The 18,099-nt window shown below is 46.3% G+C and overlaps 2 protein-coding genes across 5 annotated transcripts; both read left to right on the forward strand.

Moving 5' to 3' along the window:
* Positions 1–979: 979 nt before the first annotated feature.
* On the forward strand, positions 980–2,528 carry jagn1a (jagunal homolog 1a). Its single transcript, XM_028394031.1, has 3 exons — positions 980–1,071; positions 1,558–1,652; positions 1,774–2,528. The coding sequence occupies exons 2-3, from the start codon at positions 1,570–1,572 to the stop codon at positions 2,234–2,236; spliced, it is 546 nt and encodes a 181-aa protein (XP_028249832.1). The 5' UTR covers positions 980–1,071; positions 1,558–1,569; the 3' UTR covers positions 2,237–2,528.
* Positions 2,529–4,880: 2,352 nt separating this feature from the next.
* On the forward strand, positions 4,881–16,249 carry tfg (trafficking from ER to golgi regulator). Of its 4 annotated transcripts, XM_028394025.1 has the most exons (9): positions 4,882–5,046; positions 6,353–6,566; positions 7,677–7,760; positions 9,407–9,553; positions 10,410–10,577; positions 10,663–10,809; positions 15,037–15,135; positions 15,241–15,669; positions 15,712–16,249. In XM_028394025.1, the coding sequence occupies exons 2-8, from the start codon at positions 6,383–6,385 to the stop codon at positions 15,627–15,629; spliced, it is 1,218 nt and encodes a 405-aa protein (XP_028249826.1). In that variant the 5' UTR covers positions 4,882–5,046; positions 6,353–6,382; the 3' UTR covers positions 15,630–15,669; positions 15,712–16,249. The 4 variants fall into 4 exon arrangements, with proteins under 4 accessions (XP_028249828.1, XP_028249826.1, XP_028249825.1 ...); XM_028394027.1 differs by having other exon boundaries at positions 4,881–5,046; positions 10,413–10,577; positions 15,241–16,249; XM_028394024.1 differs by having other exon boundaries at positions 15,241–16,249.
* The last annotated feature ends 1,850 nt before the right edge of the window (positions 16,250–18,099 follow it).

The raw sequence follows: 18,099 nt of genomic DNA on the forward strand, positions 1-18,099 counted from the left end.
CTTTAAATGCCAGTTTGATTACTTGATGTTACAGTAATTTTTTATGAAGAAAACACAAAAAATGAGTTATTTTCCACAAAACAAAAGTTAGGTGGCTGAGGCATTATTTTTATATCTGTCATGGATAGGTCAAAGATTAGCCAAAATATTGAGTTTGATGCATTATTAGTTTTTGTGTAGCAGCAGTTTAAAATAGTATTTTCCACTTAGGTCCCATTAACTCCTATTATAATACTACATTTTTTAATATCATAACTATAACAACATATAACCATGCATTTCTTGATGTAAGGGTTTCATTTTTGAAAAAAATAGTTAAATTTGACATTTTCTACTGTTCACCACTAAAATCAGCCATTAACCCATTAATGTTATTAACCCAATATTTTGGCTAATCTTTGACCTATCCATGACAGATATAAAAATAATGCCTCAGCCACCTAACTTTTGTTTTGTGGAAAATAACTCATTTTTTGTGTTTTCTTCATAAAAAAATTACTGTGACATCAAGTAATCAAACTGGCATTTAAAGGGTTAAATTCCTCAAAATGATTTAATGTTTGGTAGTTTTGAGCAGGGCTGAAGTTGTTTAACATATTTATGCAGAAAAAAGTAAGAAAAAATATTAATCTGTTAATTTTTTATAGCAGTTTTCTGGAAGTGGACTTTTTTGTCCCCTAATGACACAAAAGGGTAGTAAATTAAAGTGACGCCTGAGGGTTAAAAACACAATTTCATGTGAAAACTGGTACTTTTCTGGGATCAGATAATGTTCTTCTCATTATATCTGTAAAAAATAACACAAAGGCACCGATTATTGATCAATCTACAGATCTGTCCGGTAATCAATAGCTCACAGTAAACATATATCTTAAAATAAACGCTTGTTATATTATAATCCACGCGGTGCTCTGGGTGTGTTGGTGACCGGAGGATGCTGATGCTGCGCTGGGTGGGCTTCCGGCTGATACAGCGCATGCGCACAGATGCCGGAGATGAGACAGTCACATCTTCTGTTGACACACATTTAAACAGCGAGGTTGGACGGACGTAAGCAAATACACGTTAAAGGTAAGCGAAGTTCTTCTTCGTGCCACACTCTGCGGTGACGTCAGGCGACTAAACGGCGTTAGATTAATGTATAATACGCATCTGTTCAAAGATAAACGCTGAATTACTGGAGGTTAGCTAGCTAGCATCAGCAGCTAACGAGCTAGCTTGCTACAAATCAACGCAGCTGCTCGAAATGCGACGTTTTCTGTGTGAACAGCTGTTGTGTTTGCTTTATTTGACAACTGAACGTCTGTCTGAGTGCTTATGGGTGATGATGTGATTAGTGGCCTCTTTCCCCATCACCGCCCCATTGTTCTCATTCTGGGAAACGAGTCTGTTTAAAGGGTGAAAACTGAAACATCGGGCTGATCAGCTTTTTCCTTTTAATAGAAAAATATGAGTTATTTTATCTGTTTTTATTCCAAACATCCAAATGAATGCTGCATTTATTCCCATGCTGGATCCATGATGATAACCTGTGAAGTTCTGCTTCTGTGTTTGCAGGTTTCTCTCACAATGACGTCTCGTGTCCGAGCTGCTGGTTCCAATGGGACAGATTTTAAACCCAGAGAGAGGCGGGCCCCACTCTACCAGATGAGGTGAGCTGTGTCTCAGGCTGAGGGGCTGTGACCTGCACAGATGCTGCTCTGGCAGCTGTCCTCATGTATATGTGTGGTCCACCGGTGTGGACGGAGCAGTGATTGTTGTTCTGTTTCGCAGCGCTTCCCTGAAGTCTGAGGTGCGGAAGCTAAACCTGGTGCACCTCCTCATCTGGCTGCTGGTGGCTGCACAGATGACCGTCAGCCACTTCAACCTGGTGTCACATGACACCGTGTCCATGCCGTACCAGTGGGAGTACCCCTACCTGCTCAGCATCCTCCCCCTGCTCTGCAGCAGCCTGTCCCTGCCAAAAAACAATATCAGTTACCTGGTCCTCTCCATGATCAGCGCGGGCCTCTTCTCCGTGGCGCCTCTTATTTATGGCGGCATGGAGATGTTTCCTGTGGCGCAGCAGCTTTACAGACACGGGAAAGCCTACCGCTTCATTTTTGGGTTCTCTGCAGTGACTGTCATGTACCTCATCATGGTGGTCGCTGTCCAAGTGCACGCATGGCAGCTATATTACATGAAGAAGCTTCTGGACTCGTGGTTCAATGCCACTCAGGAGAAGAAGAAGAAATAACCGAGGAGAGTCGGCTGAGACTTTTATTTTAATTTATACGTCTTATTATTCATTGTGCAACATCACCATAGAAACATGTTAGGAATAAAACCCAAAGTATCAACTGTTAATCACTCGAGTGCATTTATTCCTGCAGCAGGGAGCAGAAGTCTCTGGAGGAGCTCCAGGTCTCTCCTGAGCAGCTCCCTTCTTATACCCTCTGTTATCCAACAGACACAGCTTCTCAGAACACACACACACATCTTAGATTAGGCACGAGCATAATCATATACGACAGTAACATATCATGTATGAGATCATAGGAGTAACATCACATATATTTCCATATACATATGGACAGACTGTCTCCACACAGTCCAGCAGGCCATGCTGCTGACACAGGTTTTTATTTATTTTTATATTTTATTTTTTTATTTTATTTTATTTTATTTTATTTTATTTTATTTTATTTTATTTTATTTTATTTTATTTTATTTTAATGTAATTATTCAGGTATAACAATAGAATAATGATGGAAATCACAGTAAAGATCACCTCAATTTGGGGGACAGCAGTGGCTGTGTGTCAGTCACTGTGTGTTCTTGGGCAAGACACTTCACCTGTCATTGTATGACACTGCTTGGCAGCAGCCTTAACGAATTTCCCTCTGGGATTACTAAAGTATCTAAAATAAAAAAAAAAAATAAAAATACATGCCTAGAATAAATATGTGAATCAAACACTTGGAATACACGTGAGAGATTAAGCAATACAAGTATTAATGAATTTAAATCAATGCTCAGAATGGATTCAAGGTAAATAATAAAGATAAGAGTAAAGAAATCATTTGTTGTCTATCAACCAGGACATCATCTCTGGTCTTCAGCAAGTGGATCATTAAGACTTAGTTTAAACCTCAGAGAACACACAGACTCTGTTGTTTGTGAGAAGCACATCAGGGTCATCAGACGAGGTAGAATCTCTTTATTTCCACCCACACCCCACAAAAAGTAACGTTTAGTCAAAGCAGTGTGTGTGAACAGGCCTGTGGAGACGGATGCAGCGAGATGTTTCTGATGCTTCCACTCACAGGTGTGTGAAAGGATCGCTCACACCTGAATTCTCAGTTTCCAGCCCAGCCAGGGCTCTGGTGACAGTTGCGTCCAGTGCATGGTCAGGGCCAGATACATGTCTATTTCCATCCTGTTCTGCCAGGACATCAGGCTTGTCCTGCCCAGCTGTTGACCCAGTCCTGTGATAGCATCACGGCGTCACAGGTGAAGTTAATGAAGCGCTGTTGGTTGTAGTAGATGTAGTTCTTGTTCTTGTTTATGGTGATCCCCCAGATTCGAAGCCTGCTCCGACCTGATTCCGGCTTTGAATTCATCTGGCTCTCCGAATCTTTGAATCAAAGGCATACCTTTGATCCTGTGTCAGCCTGTCACCACGGTAACAGCCCTGCCTGCCAGCTTGTATCCATGGCAACCTGAATGCTTATCAACTGCCCCTAACTGCAGCTCTCTCTGTCCCCCTCCTAATGCGTTTCCAATGTAAAAACACCCTCTAAACAACTTCTGTTTTTGTCCCAACCGAAGCCTTCAGACAAAAAATATGGACACCGTCAGAATCACAAGATGTTGCTCTACAACACAGTATAATTTTTATGTCTATGATGTCAAACAGAAGTAAATGATTGTTTTGCGATTATGGAATCTGAGTGTGCAGATATGTTTACTTCTTACAGCAAAAACAAATATGTGCAATTTTTGCATTGTGGCAATGATGTTGCATGATAAATGTTCAAAGTTTAGTCAGTGGTTTAGCAGCCTGATGGCCTGCAGGTAGAAACGTGAACAGTCCACTGTCATTGTCTTCAAATAGCAAGCTGGAGGAAAAGAGCTACTTGTTTTAAGATAAGATCATCCTTTATTAGTCCCCCTCAGGGGAAATTCACAGTGTTACAGCAGTAGAAGCACATGTAAGAAGAAAAAAAATAGCAAAAATAAATAAAAATGAATACAAGGTGAATGAATGCTTGAATAAATACCAGAATAAAGTGACTTCAGTACTGAACTCTTATTGCACATTATGGTATGGTATGGTGAAAATGACAATCAACATTATTTACATAAGAGCTGTAAAAAGAAGGTTATTGCACTGTATGACAGGATGCAAGTTATTATACAGGATGTAGTGTGGCTTTAGCTGAGTGTGGGATATATATAAACATTAATAACATGGGAATATGACAGCTGATTTTCTCCAGTGGTTTGGGAACAGAACGTGACCTGGCTGCTGCTTTTGTTAAAGGAAGTGGGCGTGCTGTCTCTTTCATTAAGTCTACCTTTGTAAATGCAGTTAAGCCAATAAAAACATAATCAAACATCTGCCTGTTCCATGTTTTTACGTATTTACATTAAAGTTCATGTGATTAATGCCTGTTTAAATACCACACGTATATATACACGTATATATATGTGTGTATATATATATATAATATTTTCATATATATATATATATATTTAAAATGAAAATATTATATATATATATGTGTATATATATGTGTATATATATATATATATATATATATATATATAAAATGTAATAAGCTTGTGTACATGTTTAATCTTCAGTCTGTATGGTCACAACGCACTTAGCCCCAGATAGACTGCGCCTGCGCGGAAGGAATGCCACGTACTGGTTGACGCTGACAGTCCGGAGGACACTTCCTGATGCTGTTACCCGGGTCTAGCTAGGCTAGCTAACAAAATTAGATTTTCACAGTTTGGAGAAACCTGTGAAACACAGCGTGGTCAAGTCGTCTGATTCAGGTAAACTACTTTGCTTGGTTTAGAGTCCATATGTACATATGCGTTTAGTTGTAACCATTCAGTTTCACTGCTATCGCTGTCTAACTACATAGCTAGCTAGCTGTTTAGTTAGCGCTAGCTGGCTAATGTTACGTTCACTACGCAGGGAGCTAATGCTACGCTAGCTCGCCCAAACAGGTGTCGGGGGCTAATTGATGAGAACTTATCAAACGATTTGCTTTGTATTTTTTGATTGTAGGAAAGGCAAACTTGTGACATGATTAAAGTTTATTACTTGGGCCGGAATGACAGCTAAAAAGGAGCTTTTACTGGTTGCACAGGAAGCCGTTTTTTTGCTGACCCAATGCTACAAAGTAAAATGAAAGCTAGCTGTTTAGCAGCATCTATCAGTTTGTAACTAAACAATATGTATTATTTACTTGACTTACATTATGTGTACATAATGTCTGAACCGTAACGAATGACCTGTCAGTCGGTAAACAGTCGAACATACGTTAGCAGTCACTTCTCTGCTGTTAACGGGCCACTGACAGATGACTCTGCGAATGAACGTCGTTTGCAGCCGTCGTTAGCGCTTCAGTGACATTTTAAACCTTTGATTCCGGTCCATGTACACACTCATTTTCGGTAGATCGGTAGAAATCAGCGTTATATTTGTGACCGTAGAAGGTAACTGTGTGCTAAACGTTAGCTACCACACAATCCCTAGCATCCAGCTAATTATTCATCTGGCTGGGACATCCAGAGCCGCAGCATATCTGGAATTAAATCCACTGTAGTATATTGTCCAGCTTACAACATCAGCAGGTAACGTCATAGATAATCCATCCAGGCACACAATACTGGATATTTGTCATCTTGTAGATTTAATCCAGTTCAATGAAGGTGTTTGAGCACACAGATGATCACCGTTTAATCATATTTGTAACATTCACCAGCCTCTTATCATGATGGGATATATTTTGGGTCAAAGTCTGTAAGGAGGGCTGTGTCTGCCACTTCACCGTGTGATGGTCGACCCTTAGACTCTGAAGTCAGAGCTGAGGAGTGACTGATGGAGACTGATTAATCAAGTCCTCAGAGCAAAGGGAAGCTTCTGCCCTCAGTAATGATCAACGTTTGTTTAATCAATCAGCTCAATCAAGTCAGATACACCGACTAACCCCCTCCACAGCCTGTGAGGGTGCTCACTGTTTTACTACATCCACCACATCTCTTTTTATAGCATGTAAATATTACCTGAAATTCAGAAATAAAAAAAAAAAAGTGGTGTAACATGTTTGGTTTCTCCTCTGCCTCTGTTCAGTGGTGGGAGCAGAAGAGGTCGGACGGCACCATGAACGGCCAGCTGGACCTGAGCGGGAAGCTGATCATCAAAGCCCAGTTGGGGGACGACATCAGACGCATCCCTATCCATAATGAAGACATTACCTACGACGAGCTGGTGCTGATGATGCAGCGCGTCTTCAGAGGCAAGCTGCAGAGCAACGATGAGGTCACCATCAAGTACAAGGACGAAGGTCAGTCAGACCACAGGGCATGGAGCAGGGAACATAAACTAAGAATCCTAACTTAATCCTAAAATATGCAGCAATGAGTCTGAGTTTAAAAGAGATTAAAGAACATTCTCAGTGACTCTGAGGAACAGGCTGAACTCTCGTCTTAGTGAGGAGGCGTGGGCGATGCTGTTGCCGTCTGTGACGTTTGTGATCGGATCAGGGGCCATCTTTGAGTCTCAGTAGGGAGACATAGTAAACTAAACATGCCAATGTACAATAAGTACTGAAATATATTAAATTTAGCCAGGAGATGTGTTGATGTGTCAATCATGTGTATCATCAGTACAAAGATATTAATACTGATTATTAGCACTTGAATTTCCCTTGGGATCAATACAGTATCTATCTGTCTACCTATCTATCTATTAATGATCAGCTCCAGGGTTGACATTTTGCTCTAATCCAGAGCTGGGCAAAGTACGGCCCGCGGGCCACACCCGGCCTGCTTGTGTCTTCAATACGGACCGTGCGCACAATATTAAACAAAGTCATTACCGGTAACATCTTTCCGACCCTCCTCGTCTCTTCCACGCTGCTGTGCTGCGTAATCCCATCTACTCTCTGGAGAGACACGGCCGCGCTGTGTACGGTAACACACAGAGATACTCCACGGCGCATTCAGATGTTACCGTGGTGCTGCAGTTGACACATTTCATCGTCACCTGTTCTGAAAAAGCTCAGATCTTGCCCGACTTTCAGAACTCTGGGATTTGCTACTTTAACTTTAACTTTAACTCTAATGGTTTTCTTCTGTAAAAATATCTTCACATCATCTGTGCTGCTCTGCACTGTGTGTGTGTTTCAACATACAACCAGCACACACTCAGAGAGGACATGGACACACACAGAGAGGACAGAGGAGGAAGACATTTTCTTCTTCCTCTTTGTGTTTCGTAACTCCTCCTCCTCCTCCTCCTCACAGTTTTCCACCACGGGAGGTCATTTTAGGCCCAGGGTTCTCTGTAAATAACTTTCTTTAAATAACTCTCTCCTGTTTTTGTGTGTTTTCTGTGGAGCTGATTGATGATTTCTTGAGTTGATCATTTAGTTTTTCTTGTTTTCTCCTTACAGATGATGACCTCATCACCATCTTCGACAGCTCTGACCTCTCCTTTGCCATTCAGTGCAGTAGAATACTCAAACTGACTTTGTTTGGTAAGATATTAACCCTTTCCTTCTCTGTTGTCGGCTCATAGATGTTTACAGTACGTTGTTTCAGCTGTTCCAGCAGCCGGTCACTGGAGGGCAGTGCACCTCCTCCTGACTCACTTTGGCTGGAACCTCTGTGTGTCTCTTAGCACTGGTTCAACAAACACTGTGTACCAGTTGTACTGGTTCTTAATCTTAAACATGAGCTAGTCCACACTCATCCACCCACTCTGTAGCTGCATGACCTCAGGTGTAGCTCACAGAGCAACGACTGTATGTGTCAAACAGCCCACAGGCCTCACACTGACGTGTTGTTTGGGGCTCGTGTTTGTCAGGAATGACAGAGTTGTTTTGAAGTTTCAGGGGTTTCACACAGCTGAGCATGTATAATGTGTTGAAGTGGGATTATTATGAAATATATACGCCATCAGCTTTGCTGTCAGTCTGCTACATTTCTTTGTGAATGATGGGGTATTGATGGATTATTAAGCTGTGTACTCAGACAGGAAGTGCTGCAGTGTGGAGATTTGTTGTCCGCTTGCAGCAGCAGTGCTGTGAGGGGGGGGTGGGGCAATAACAGCTGTCAGTATGTGAGCGGCTGGGTACACCCTAAATGTAAACGCAATGATAAACATTAAGGATACACACGCTTTCCTTAGTAAGTACCACTGACAGACATGTTGCAGCGCTGCCTGAGATTAAGGCCGGGGTTTAATGGATCAGGAATTATAACAGGGAAATGTGCAAATTAAAAAGCAGGCTGATGTTTTCACTCCTAACATCTGACTACTTGTAAATAATAATTTAAAGCCGGGTGTGTGCAGCTGTTAAGTTTTCTTTCAGAGCTTCCCATAAAAATAATAATGGTGGAGGTGAGAGGAAGTCACGCTCATCCTTCAGACAGTCGTGATGTTTCCTGTGCTCTGCCTCTGCTGTTATTAGCCTGGAAGATGATTTTTTTTTTATTCTCACAAATCAAAGCTGAGTCCTGGCTCGTCGGTACGTGTCAGGACCTCACGTGGAAGTCGCACTGTCCAACATGTGTGGAGATACGAAGGCACAGAGAGTAGCTGGAATCTGATGATGGCATGCGTCTCAGGGCCGCATGACACCAGGCATCTCTGTTCAGCATTATCCACTCAGACAGCGCAGCGTGTGTGAGGAAGGAATGCGGACTGATCTCCAGTCTTTTGTGCTTTCGCAGTGGAAATTTTCCTCCTCAGTCAGTTCGCAGTGAGAAGGTAACGGCTGGATGCAGGTGGAGGTTTGAACAGGCCGCCGCCTTCCCGCCTGGTGCTTCCCAGCAGCGAGGGCCTGGCCGACAGGGTGTGGTGGTAATAATGATGATGCCTTTAAATGGCCGTGTGGAAAAGGTCGTCATTCAAAACGTGCACACACTTCACGCAGAGCCGTGTTCTGGCTCCTCATGTTACTTATACTTATATTCAGACAGGAGTGAGTCTGCTTCTGGGTTTGTTTACAATCTGCTGAGTTGTTGACATGGTTCTCTGCAGACCTCCCAGAGTCCATGCCAATGAGATGATGATCTCTGTCAACACTTCCCAGGCCGCACTGGGACATGAGATACACATGGAGAGTTCATCAGAGCTGGAATAATCTGTTTCCTTCTGCTTCGTCTTTGTTCCTTTCAGTGAACGGTCAGCCGCGGCCTTTGGAGTCCAGTCAGGTCAAGTACCTGCGCAGGGAGCTCATTGAGCTCAGGAATAAAGTCAACACCCTCCTCGACAGCCTGGAGCCCCCCACAGAACCCGGCCTGGCTGCTACAGCACCGGACAGCGGTAAGCACCTCGACGCCAAGATCAGCTGGTGTTACCTTATCGCAGATAGACTATATAAAACAGTTGATTTGAGCCTTCTACCTTCTTTTGTGTCCAGTGAAGTGATTACGTTTTCACTGGTCTTCACTTGGTTCTACGGGCCTGTGGGTTCCTTTGCTGAAATTCACAAACAGTCTTTATTATTTTCTCAAAACACAGCAAAAAAGTGCATACACTTAACAAGTAAATAGCTGCATCCCTGCTCCATGCAGGGTAATAAGGAGGTGTGCAGTCATGTGGGTGTTTAACGACCATTAAACAATCATAAAATAGGGTTTATTTCTCCTGTTAGCACTAACGATGCTCTTATTGGTGCACTCACTGTCCAGCTCTCCGTCCTGCTTCTTGAGTAGGAGACAGACGTTTCATCCAGAGTCGGTTTTGTTTAGCTGTGACTTTCTGTGTGAAACTGATCCTGAGCAGTTAAAATGGTGTCAGTCTGCTCGAAGTGACCACACACAGTCTTTGTGTTTCTCACGTTGTGTGACATCACTGCGACCAACAGTTGCTCGTATTCCACAGCCTGACAGGAGCTGTGTTCATCAAAGACGCTGGCACCAGACTGAGACGGTTTATGAGAGGCGGTCACTGTTGTTAATCCTTTTATTCAGTTTTAAATAAAACTCGTCTGCAGTTACACAAAAGGTTTGTTACTGTACACACACTGGTTTAGTCCGGTCTGAGTGCGGTCACCGTCGCCCACATGTCGACCGAATGCAGGCCCTTTCCTCTTCATCAGAGCTGTGGCTGATGAACATGTGCAGGCGTTTGTAGGCAGTAATCCTCCATGTCTGTGCTCCTCCTCCTGTGTTTCCAGAAGCTGTGGATGGACGTGAAGGCAAAGTTCTGGCAGCAGACCCTACAGTGAAACAGGCCACTCCTGTCAGCGCAGCCAGCATGTCGGCCTTCGACCCCCTAAAAAACCAGGACGAGGTCAACAAGAACGTCATCTCCGCTTTCGGCCTGAGCGAGGACCAGGCTGCAGGTACTGCAGGGCACAGAGGGCGCTGTGTTTACATTCACTGTGTAGCTCTGAAGCATTCATGTCTGCTCCTGTGCCGTCTGTGCAGCTGCCCCACCGGCTGCAGCAGAGGAGCGCTCAGGAACCCCCGACAGCATCGCTTCCTCCTCATCTGCAGCGCCTCAGCCAGGAGTGCCCCCCCAGCCGCAGGCTCCCTACGCAGCAGTACAGCAGGGACCCCCAGCTGGTATGGATGGTAAGACACACACACACACACCAACACTGTAGGTGGAGCCGCTTACTGAAGCAACATGTGTCATTTAGCATCTTAAAACACAGCGGCTGCTGCTCTGCTTCCGCGGGGTTGTCCTGATTCAGTCCCATTTATTTGCCTCCTTCGTCTGGCCAGTGACCCAGAATAGATTAGATTAGCTGATTATTAATGACGTGGAAGAACAGTGTTAGGATCTGAATACGGCTAATGGAGAGAAAACAAGAAAATCATGCAGCAGATAATCTCTGAAGCACAAACGGAGGACGCTGCACAGACGTGTTGTTTTGTGAGTTCGTTTCCTTGTTTGGTCGTCGGATCTCTGAACGCACGGTGATCCCAACACGCTGTAATCTCACACACGGTGGAAACAGCAGATCTGTCTCACTCAGCAGAGGCCTTATCGCAGCGCTCCCTCAACGAGTTTGAAGGAATGAATTAATCCTCGATAAAGATCAATGATGTGAGAATGAACTTTCCCACAGGCTGGGTCACACTGACCATGATGCTGTGCTGTTTAGTGGTAGCCCCGAGCAGCATGCAAACCAGTGTGCTCTGCTGGCTGTGCTTACCCATAATCCTTTGCAACAGCAGCGGTGTGTTGGCACTAATGGTGTCTCTGGGTTGTAGAGACACCATTGTAACACCGTTGTAACAATTCAGTCATAAATCCTCAGATCTGGTGCATCAGACATTTTCTGTGTGGGGGCATCTGCCGTGTGTACTGAGAGCAAAAAGCCAGTTTGGATCGCAGGGCTCGTCTGGCTCGTCTCCTGAAAAAAGGTCCAGACAGGTGCAGCCACGGCGCTGAAGCGTGGTGTATTATTTATACTGATCGCTGTGAGTGTGTTGGATTGTCTTTTGCTTGTGGTTTGGCCCAGCTGAGCGTGGAGCTGCACCCTGTGAGGCCTGCTCTCTGACTCCTGAGCACACCTGCAGCACAAACACCTCGGTCTAACCGGGGAGTTTGCGGTTTGGCCTGATGAGCGTAGCGGTCACTGGGTTAGCCAGCGACACGGCGTGTTTCAGACAAACGGCCGACTCGTCAGAGCGCTGGAAGGCCGAGGGGAACCAGCAGAGTTTCAGGTGGAAGGAGCAGAGGCTTGTTGTTTGTGATGAGGTCAGCCTGAACTCTGTGAGGCCGAGTGAAGGAATGTTTTAAAACACAGTGACACGTATGAACAGGGAGGAGATCCGAGCTGATGCTGGCCCGTTTCATCAGTCACATTGTATATAGAGAGCCAAATTACTGTGGTTAATCACGATCAGTCATTGATCCCTTATGAGCCCGGTCCTGCTCGAGGTTTCTTCCTGTTCACAGTTTTCCTGCCACTGCTGGTCTGGGTTTCTGTGAGACAGCTGTCTTACATTTATTTAATCATAGGAAGAGTTGAGAGTTGTGATGATTGGTGCCATGTAATAGAAGTGAATTAAAGGTGCCAGCTGTGCCAGGGTTTTGCAGGTTCTTCTCTGTCGTGTAGCTGCTGAGCGCTGACGGCGGCGCTCCTCACGGCTGTGCTCAGACACCAGCTCGCCGTGTGTCGTCTTCTTCTTTGATTCCGTGATGTTTCTCTGGCACACCCTCGCAGTAAACTCTTTGGCCTCGTGTTATTCGTCTCTGGGCCTCGAGGCAAACTACACAGGTATTTATAACACGTGTGGCCTTTCAGAGGAAGCCTGAAGCTCACGTTTGATGCAGACTTGCTGCTAACAAGATCCATAAGCAGAGGATGCAGATTCAGTAATTTACATGTAACTGTGAGCACGTGTAGCAGCGGCTCCGGCTGTGGCCGAGTCTCTTTATCAGATGGGCCGATGTGTGTTTGGTGTGAAATGTTTATTTAAAAATGGGACGTGGTTCTCATGACTCCTTCGTCAGGCATGCGGAGGTCAGCAGGACCGCCGCCAGTGAAAATCTGTCTTCACTGCCGACCTCTCAGCCACACAGCGGCGAACTGAGCCTGGAGGCCAAAGGTCCAGCATCCTTCCCTCCCTCTGACGTAACAGAGTGATGGATCACAGATGAGGAGCTCACCGCTCAAACAGTGATGGCCGCAGTGTTCACGTTGGAGCAGATGACAGATGGCTGCCACATCGTTTATAGGAGACACACAGAGCTGCACGCCGTCACGTATTCAGTTGTCAAGTGTGGTGACAGCTTGTCGGGCCTAAGCAGCTTTGGCAAACATCTGTTTTAAGGGACGCTAAGCCCCAAAATCAAACATTCATATCATTGTGTTTGTTCCAGATATATTGTTTTTATGACATCAGCCATAGACCTGTGGGTTATTTCTCTGTAATTGAGACTTGACAGTGATTGGTCGGATATTTATTACTGCTGCTGGACTGACGCAGTATGTATGAGAGAATCCACCGATCTCCAAACTTTTCAGCGTCGCTGGGTGAATAGCAAAGACATGAATATTTGATTTTGGGGCGGACTGTCCCTTTAAGGAGAGCTGACTTCCTGTGAAGTGCAGAGTACAGTTTCCTTAAAACCTGCTGAACGCGTCCTCCCTCTGCTTTGTTAAGCGCGTGCTGAACATTCAGGCATCGATGGAAAACTTGACGAGCAAATTAAGATAACGAGGGGAAAATATCTGCATGTTGTTTCTGAAACATAAAGTCGTGTGAAATGTGAAATTAAGATATGTTCCCGCTGACTGGCTGTGCTGCTCCACGTTTCCATGGAAACCCAGAGCATCACCACCATCACCGGTGATAAGCCTCCATCTGTGTGGAGCGGTGAGGTCATGGTTAATAAAAGCTGCTGATGGTGCAGATGTTGTGATGCAGGAGTCTTTGGGGTGTTTACGTCTGCTCGGACAGCTGCACGCTGCTGCGCCGCGGCCTGAAGGCGAGCGGGACTGTAACGTGCAGCGAGCGCAGCGTTCTGCTGCAGATCAGTGAGAAATAGTTCTGAGAGAGTGACTGCAGATGTTTCCATCATGTGGTCCAGCTGTTCAGGTGTTTTCCAGGAAGACGCGGGCACCTCGTTTGTAATGAAAGGACAGAAAACCCAGAAACTCACACGGACGCCTGAATGTTCAGACACTCTTTGCCACAGCAGCATCGTTCAGTCACTGCAGTCAGAAGATCGGTGTTTGAGAGACGTAACGCCGCGGACAGCTGGGATCAGTTTATACTGTAGAGCTGGTCTGTGAACTGTAGAGTGAAGTGTCCCTCTGACCAGCAGGCCGCTGATGATCCTGCTCCCCTCTGTGTTTGGGGCAGATTTCTTGTTGTTTATATTGTTGTTGTATTGCTTTGCAAACAGTACCTGCAGGAGGCTCCTGATGATGTCACAGACCTTACTCGGTCTCCCCCCTCTCTCTTTCTTCCTCCCCCTCGCTCTCCCTCTACCTTTCTTGGTCTCCCCCCTCTCTCTCTCCCCCCCCCCTCCCTCTACCTTTCTTGGTCTCCCCCCTCTCTCTCCTCCTCCCCCCCTCTCTCCCTCTGCCTTTCTTGGTCTCCCCCCTCTCTCTCTCCTCCCCCCCCTCCCTCTACCTTTCTTGGTCTCCCCCCTCTCTCCCTCTTCCTCCCCCTCTCTCCCTCTTCCTCCCCCTCTACCTTTCTCGGTCCCCCCCCCCCCCCTCTCTCTCCCTCTACCATTCCCGGCCCCCCCCCCCTCTCTCTCTACCTTTCTTGGTTATCCCTCTCTCTCTCCCTCTACCTTTCTTTGTCTCCCCCTCTCTCTCCCTTTGCAAACAGTACCTGCAGGAGGCTGGTGTTGATGGGTTAACTGTTGATTTAACTATAGTGTGTTATACAGGAGAGCTGAGGGCGGCTGACTTGTGGTTAAACCTCTGCCCTTTAACCTGCAGCTCTAAAAGTCCGACTCGGACACTTGGAGCTGCAGTACCGATACTGACCACTGAGCTGCTGCATGGAGACACATCCAGAGATGCACGCTGACAGCAGACCGAGCGCTGTGCCTCCTCAACACAGAAACTCACACGTAGCTGATCTTTTTAAAGACATTTTATTTTAGATGATGTTTATTCTTCTTTGTGTCATGACTGATGTGAAACTTTGACTCTTTGTGGACATGAAAGTCGCAGATTTGCAGGATTAAAACAAGAAATTAAGGAGAAAAGGATGTATGTGCAGGTGAAGTTGTCCTTTGACCTGAAGCATTAGTGAAGTGTGTTAGGTGGACTCCGTGACAGTCGTCATTCTGCGTGCTGATGGTGTTTGTCTCGGCCTCTCCAGGTCAGGTGTACCAGCAGTACCAAGCTCCGGGTGGATACCCAACTCAGCAACCTGGAGCCCCACCGCTGCAGCAGCAGCAGTACGGCGTGCAGTACCCTGGTAAGAGGAAGCTACAGGATTAAACGGGGTTAAAAACAGGAACCTGTCAGCGCTGCGGACTCTTTACCTGTTCACTGCACTAATGAGACGCTGCCGCTCTCTCAGCAGGGTACAGCACTCAGCCCGGAGCCCCGCAGCCTCAGCAGCAGCAGCAGCAGTTCCAGAACTACGCTCCTCCCTCCTCTCAGGCTCCAGCTCCTGGTCCGGCCCCAGCTCCGGGTTTCCAGGGTGGGCAGCAGCCACCACATCCACCTCAGGGAGCCCAGCAGTACCCACCAGGAGCCTTCCCACCCCAAAACTATACCTCCCAGGCCTCCCAGCCTGCCAACTACAGCATGCCGCCCAGCTCCCAGCCCGGCACAGGGTACCAGCCCCGCCCAGGATTCACCCCGCCTCCCGGCAGCACCCCTCCGCCAGGAGCCGCTAACCCGTACGCCCGCAACCGCCCCCCTTACGGCCAGGGCTACACTCAGCCGGGGCCTGGGTACCGGTAAAAGAGGGATCCCCACACGCCCCCTTACATTATGTGTTTGTCTCCAACTGTTTGGAGGGGGGTGCAGGGAACAGCTGCTGCACCCCCCTCCCCTCCTAGTTCAAATATCAAATATAAAACAAGCACCCCCCTCAGTCTGATGGTTAGTGTCTGTACGCTGTCTCTCCTCCACCCTCTCTCCTCCGCCCTCGTGTATCCGTCATTGTAAAAATGTAACCGGTCTGCACGCACACACGTGGGAGACCCAAACCGGCTGCTGCACAAACTGTCCTCCGTCTCATGGTAACGCTTCATTTTGCCATCGACCAGTTTACTCTGAAGACACTATCTCCCTTTAGTCTGTTTTTGTCTCGTCTTTCTGTGTTTGATCAAGTTCAGCACCGTGTCGGTATTAATGACGTGTCGGGAACACTAGCTGAGTGACGGCTCGTGGGAGGTGTCATGTCCCCATGTCTGGAAGAAGGCCTCATGTCACCTCCAGCACGGCTTGTTGTTCCTTTCTCTCTTTATCTCATCACTGGTTTTTACTAATATATCAGATTCCACCTTCAAGTCAGATTAGTCCTTTATGTATAAACTGTAACATTTTTTTCTTGAACCTAATAAATGATTGAGACCCGGTCAGAGCCCCTCATGCTTTTGCTTTCACATTTAGTAGATCTTGGCTGTTTTTACTTCCCCCCCCCCCTCTTCCTCCCCCTCTCTCTCCCTCAGTCTCCCCCTCTCTCTCTCTTCCTCCCCCTCTCTCTCAGTCTCCCCCCTCTCTCTCTCTTTCTTCCTCCCCTCTACCTTTCCTGCCCCCCCCCCCTCTCTCTCCCTCTCTCAGTCTCCCCCCTCTCTCCCGCTCCCATGCTCAGTCTCCTCTCTCTCTTCCTTCCTCCCTCTCTCTCCCTCAGTCTCCCCTCTCTCTCTCCCTCTCTCTTCCTTCCTCCCTCTCTCTCTCTCCCTCTACCTTTCTTGGTCTCCCCCCTCTCTCTCCCTTTCTCGGTCTCCCCCTTCTCTCCCGCTCCCATGCTCAGTCTCCCCTCTCTCTCTCTTCCTCCCTCTCTCTCTCTCCCTCTACCTTTCCTGCCCCCCCCCTCTCTCTCTCTCTCCCTCCCTCCCGCTACCTTTCTCAGTCTCCCCTCTCTTTTCCTCCCCCTCTCTCCCCCCTCTCTCTCTCTCTTTCTTCCTCCCCCTTTACCTTTCCTGCCCCCCCCCCTCTCTCTCCCTCTCCCTTCCTCAGTCTCCCCCCTCTGTACAGCTACCTTTGTGAGGACATTCATTGACATAATGTATTCCCTAGTCTCTTACTGTAACCCTCACCCAGTGAAGTCTAAACCCTCGAACAGCCCTTTGACAGTGAGGACCGGCCAAAATGTCCTCACTTTAGAAAAATGTCCTCACTTCAATGGTCTGCCACACAAACTGGTTCTCATAAAGATATCTGTACATGAACACACAAACACACCGAGGCTCTGTGTGGTTTGTGAGTTCATGTCTCTGTTAAGTTTGGCTCGTCGCTTCCTCCGCTCTCCCCACAGCCGGATTTGGAAAACAGCGGTAATGCTGGTATTCCTGCTCTGTTTTCCTGCCTGTGGGTTGTGGTTGGCTGGGACATGTGGCGTGGGGAGTGTGTGGTCGGTGTTTCGTGTCAAACTGTCTCACTGAGTGAGAAGAATTGAGCAGGAGGAGTTATTAAATATAATATGGAGAAGTGTGTGCAGCAATACTCTCAACTCCATCTGTGCCAAATTGGAATCGTTAGATTAGGAGAGTTTTGTCCGCTGAGGAGCGACGAGTTACATGTTTATGATCTGTGTGTTTCTACTGCAGATGAAGATTAATAGTTCTACTGCAGATGCACAAGCGCCTTTTTTCCTAGAGATCAGACTCTCCTATTGGTACAAATCAGGTTATTGTTGCACACATTCAGACAAGATAAGGAACTACTGTCTCTGTGGTAACGGTACATTAGGACCACATGTTAAAAACAAGCAGTAATTAGTGGGAAAAAAACTGCTTTCAGATATATGAACACATGTGGATAATCTCTGAGATTACAAAGTCAGAATTTGCCAGAAAAAAAATTTGTTATTTTTGGACATTAAAAATCATAAATTTAAAAGAGGAAAAACTGAACATATCAATGAAAAAAGTCATAAAATGACTTTGTACGGCTGGATGATCATTGTCCCCCAGCATCAATATGCAGCCCAGACATTATAATCCTGTGGTTTAAACAGTATTTACACAAACCAGAAATAATAATCCTTACTTTTCCTGCAAATTTGTGACTTTAATCTCAGAGTTTTCTGAAGTTTGGGAACTGCAGCAGTGGTGATGCTAAGCTAATATCCATCAGCTAAAGCTAGTTTCGTCCACACGGATCCGGCGTTATCGGAGTTTATAACATTTGAAACCGGCTCCCAGAGTGGATAGATTTGAAAACGCCTCTTCCATGTTTCCGTCTGAAACGATGACGACACAGC

This window comes from Parambassis ranga, chromosome 21 (genome assembly GCF_900634625.1).
Source record: "Parambassis ranga chromosome 21, fParRan2.1, whole genome shotgun sequence".
Classification (NCBI taxonomy): domain Eukaryota; kingdom Metazoa; phylum Chordata; class Actinopteri; family Ambassidae; genus Parambassis; species Parambassis ranga.

Bases quoted from the DNA above. Each gene is read 5' to 3' on its own strand.
- jagn1a (XM_028394031.1), top strand. From the start codon at position 1,570: ATGACGTCTCGTGTCCGAGCTGCTGGTTCCAATGGGACAGATTTTAAA. The intron at 1,653-1,773 runs GTGAGCTGTGTC...TCTGTTTCGCAG, and splicing joins GCCCCACTCTACCAGATGAG to CGCTTCCCTGAAGTCTGAGG.
- tfg (XM_028394024.1), top strand. From the start codon at position 6,383: ATGAACGGCCAGCTGGACCTGAGCGGGAAGCTGATCATCAAAGCCCAG. The intron at 10,578-10,662 runs GTACTGCAGGGC...CCGTCTGTGCAG, and splicing joins GAGCGAGGACCAGGCTGCAG to CTGCCCCACCGGCTGCAGCA. The intron at 10,810-15,036 runs GTAAGACACACA...CGGCCTCTCCAG, and splicing joins ACCCCCAGCTGGTATGGATG to GTCAGGTGTACCAGCAGTAC.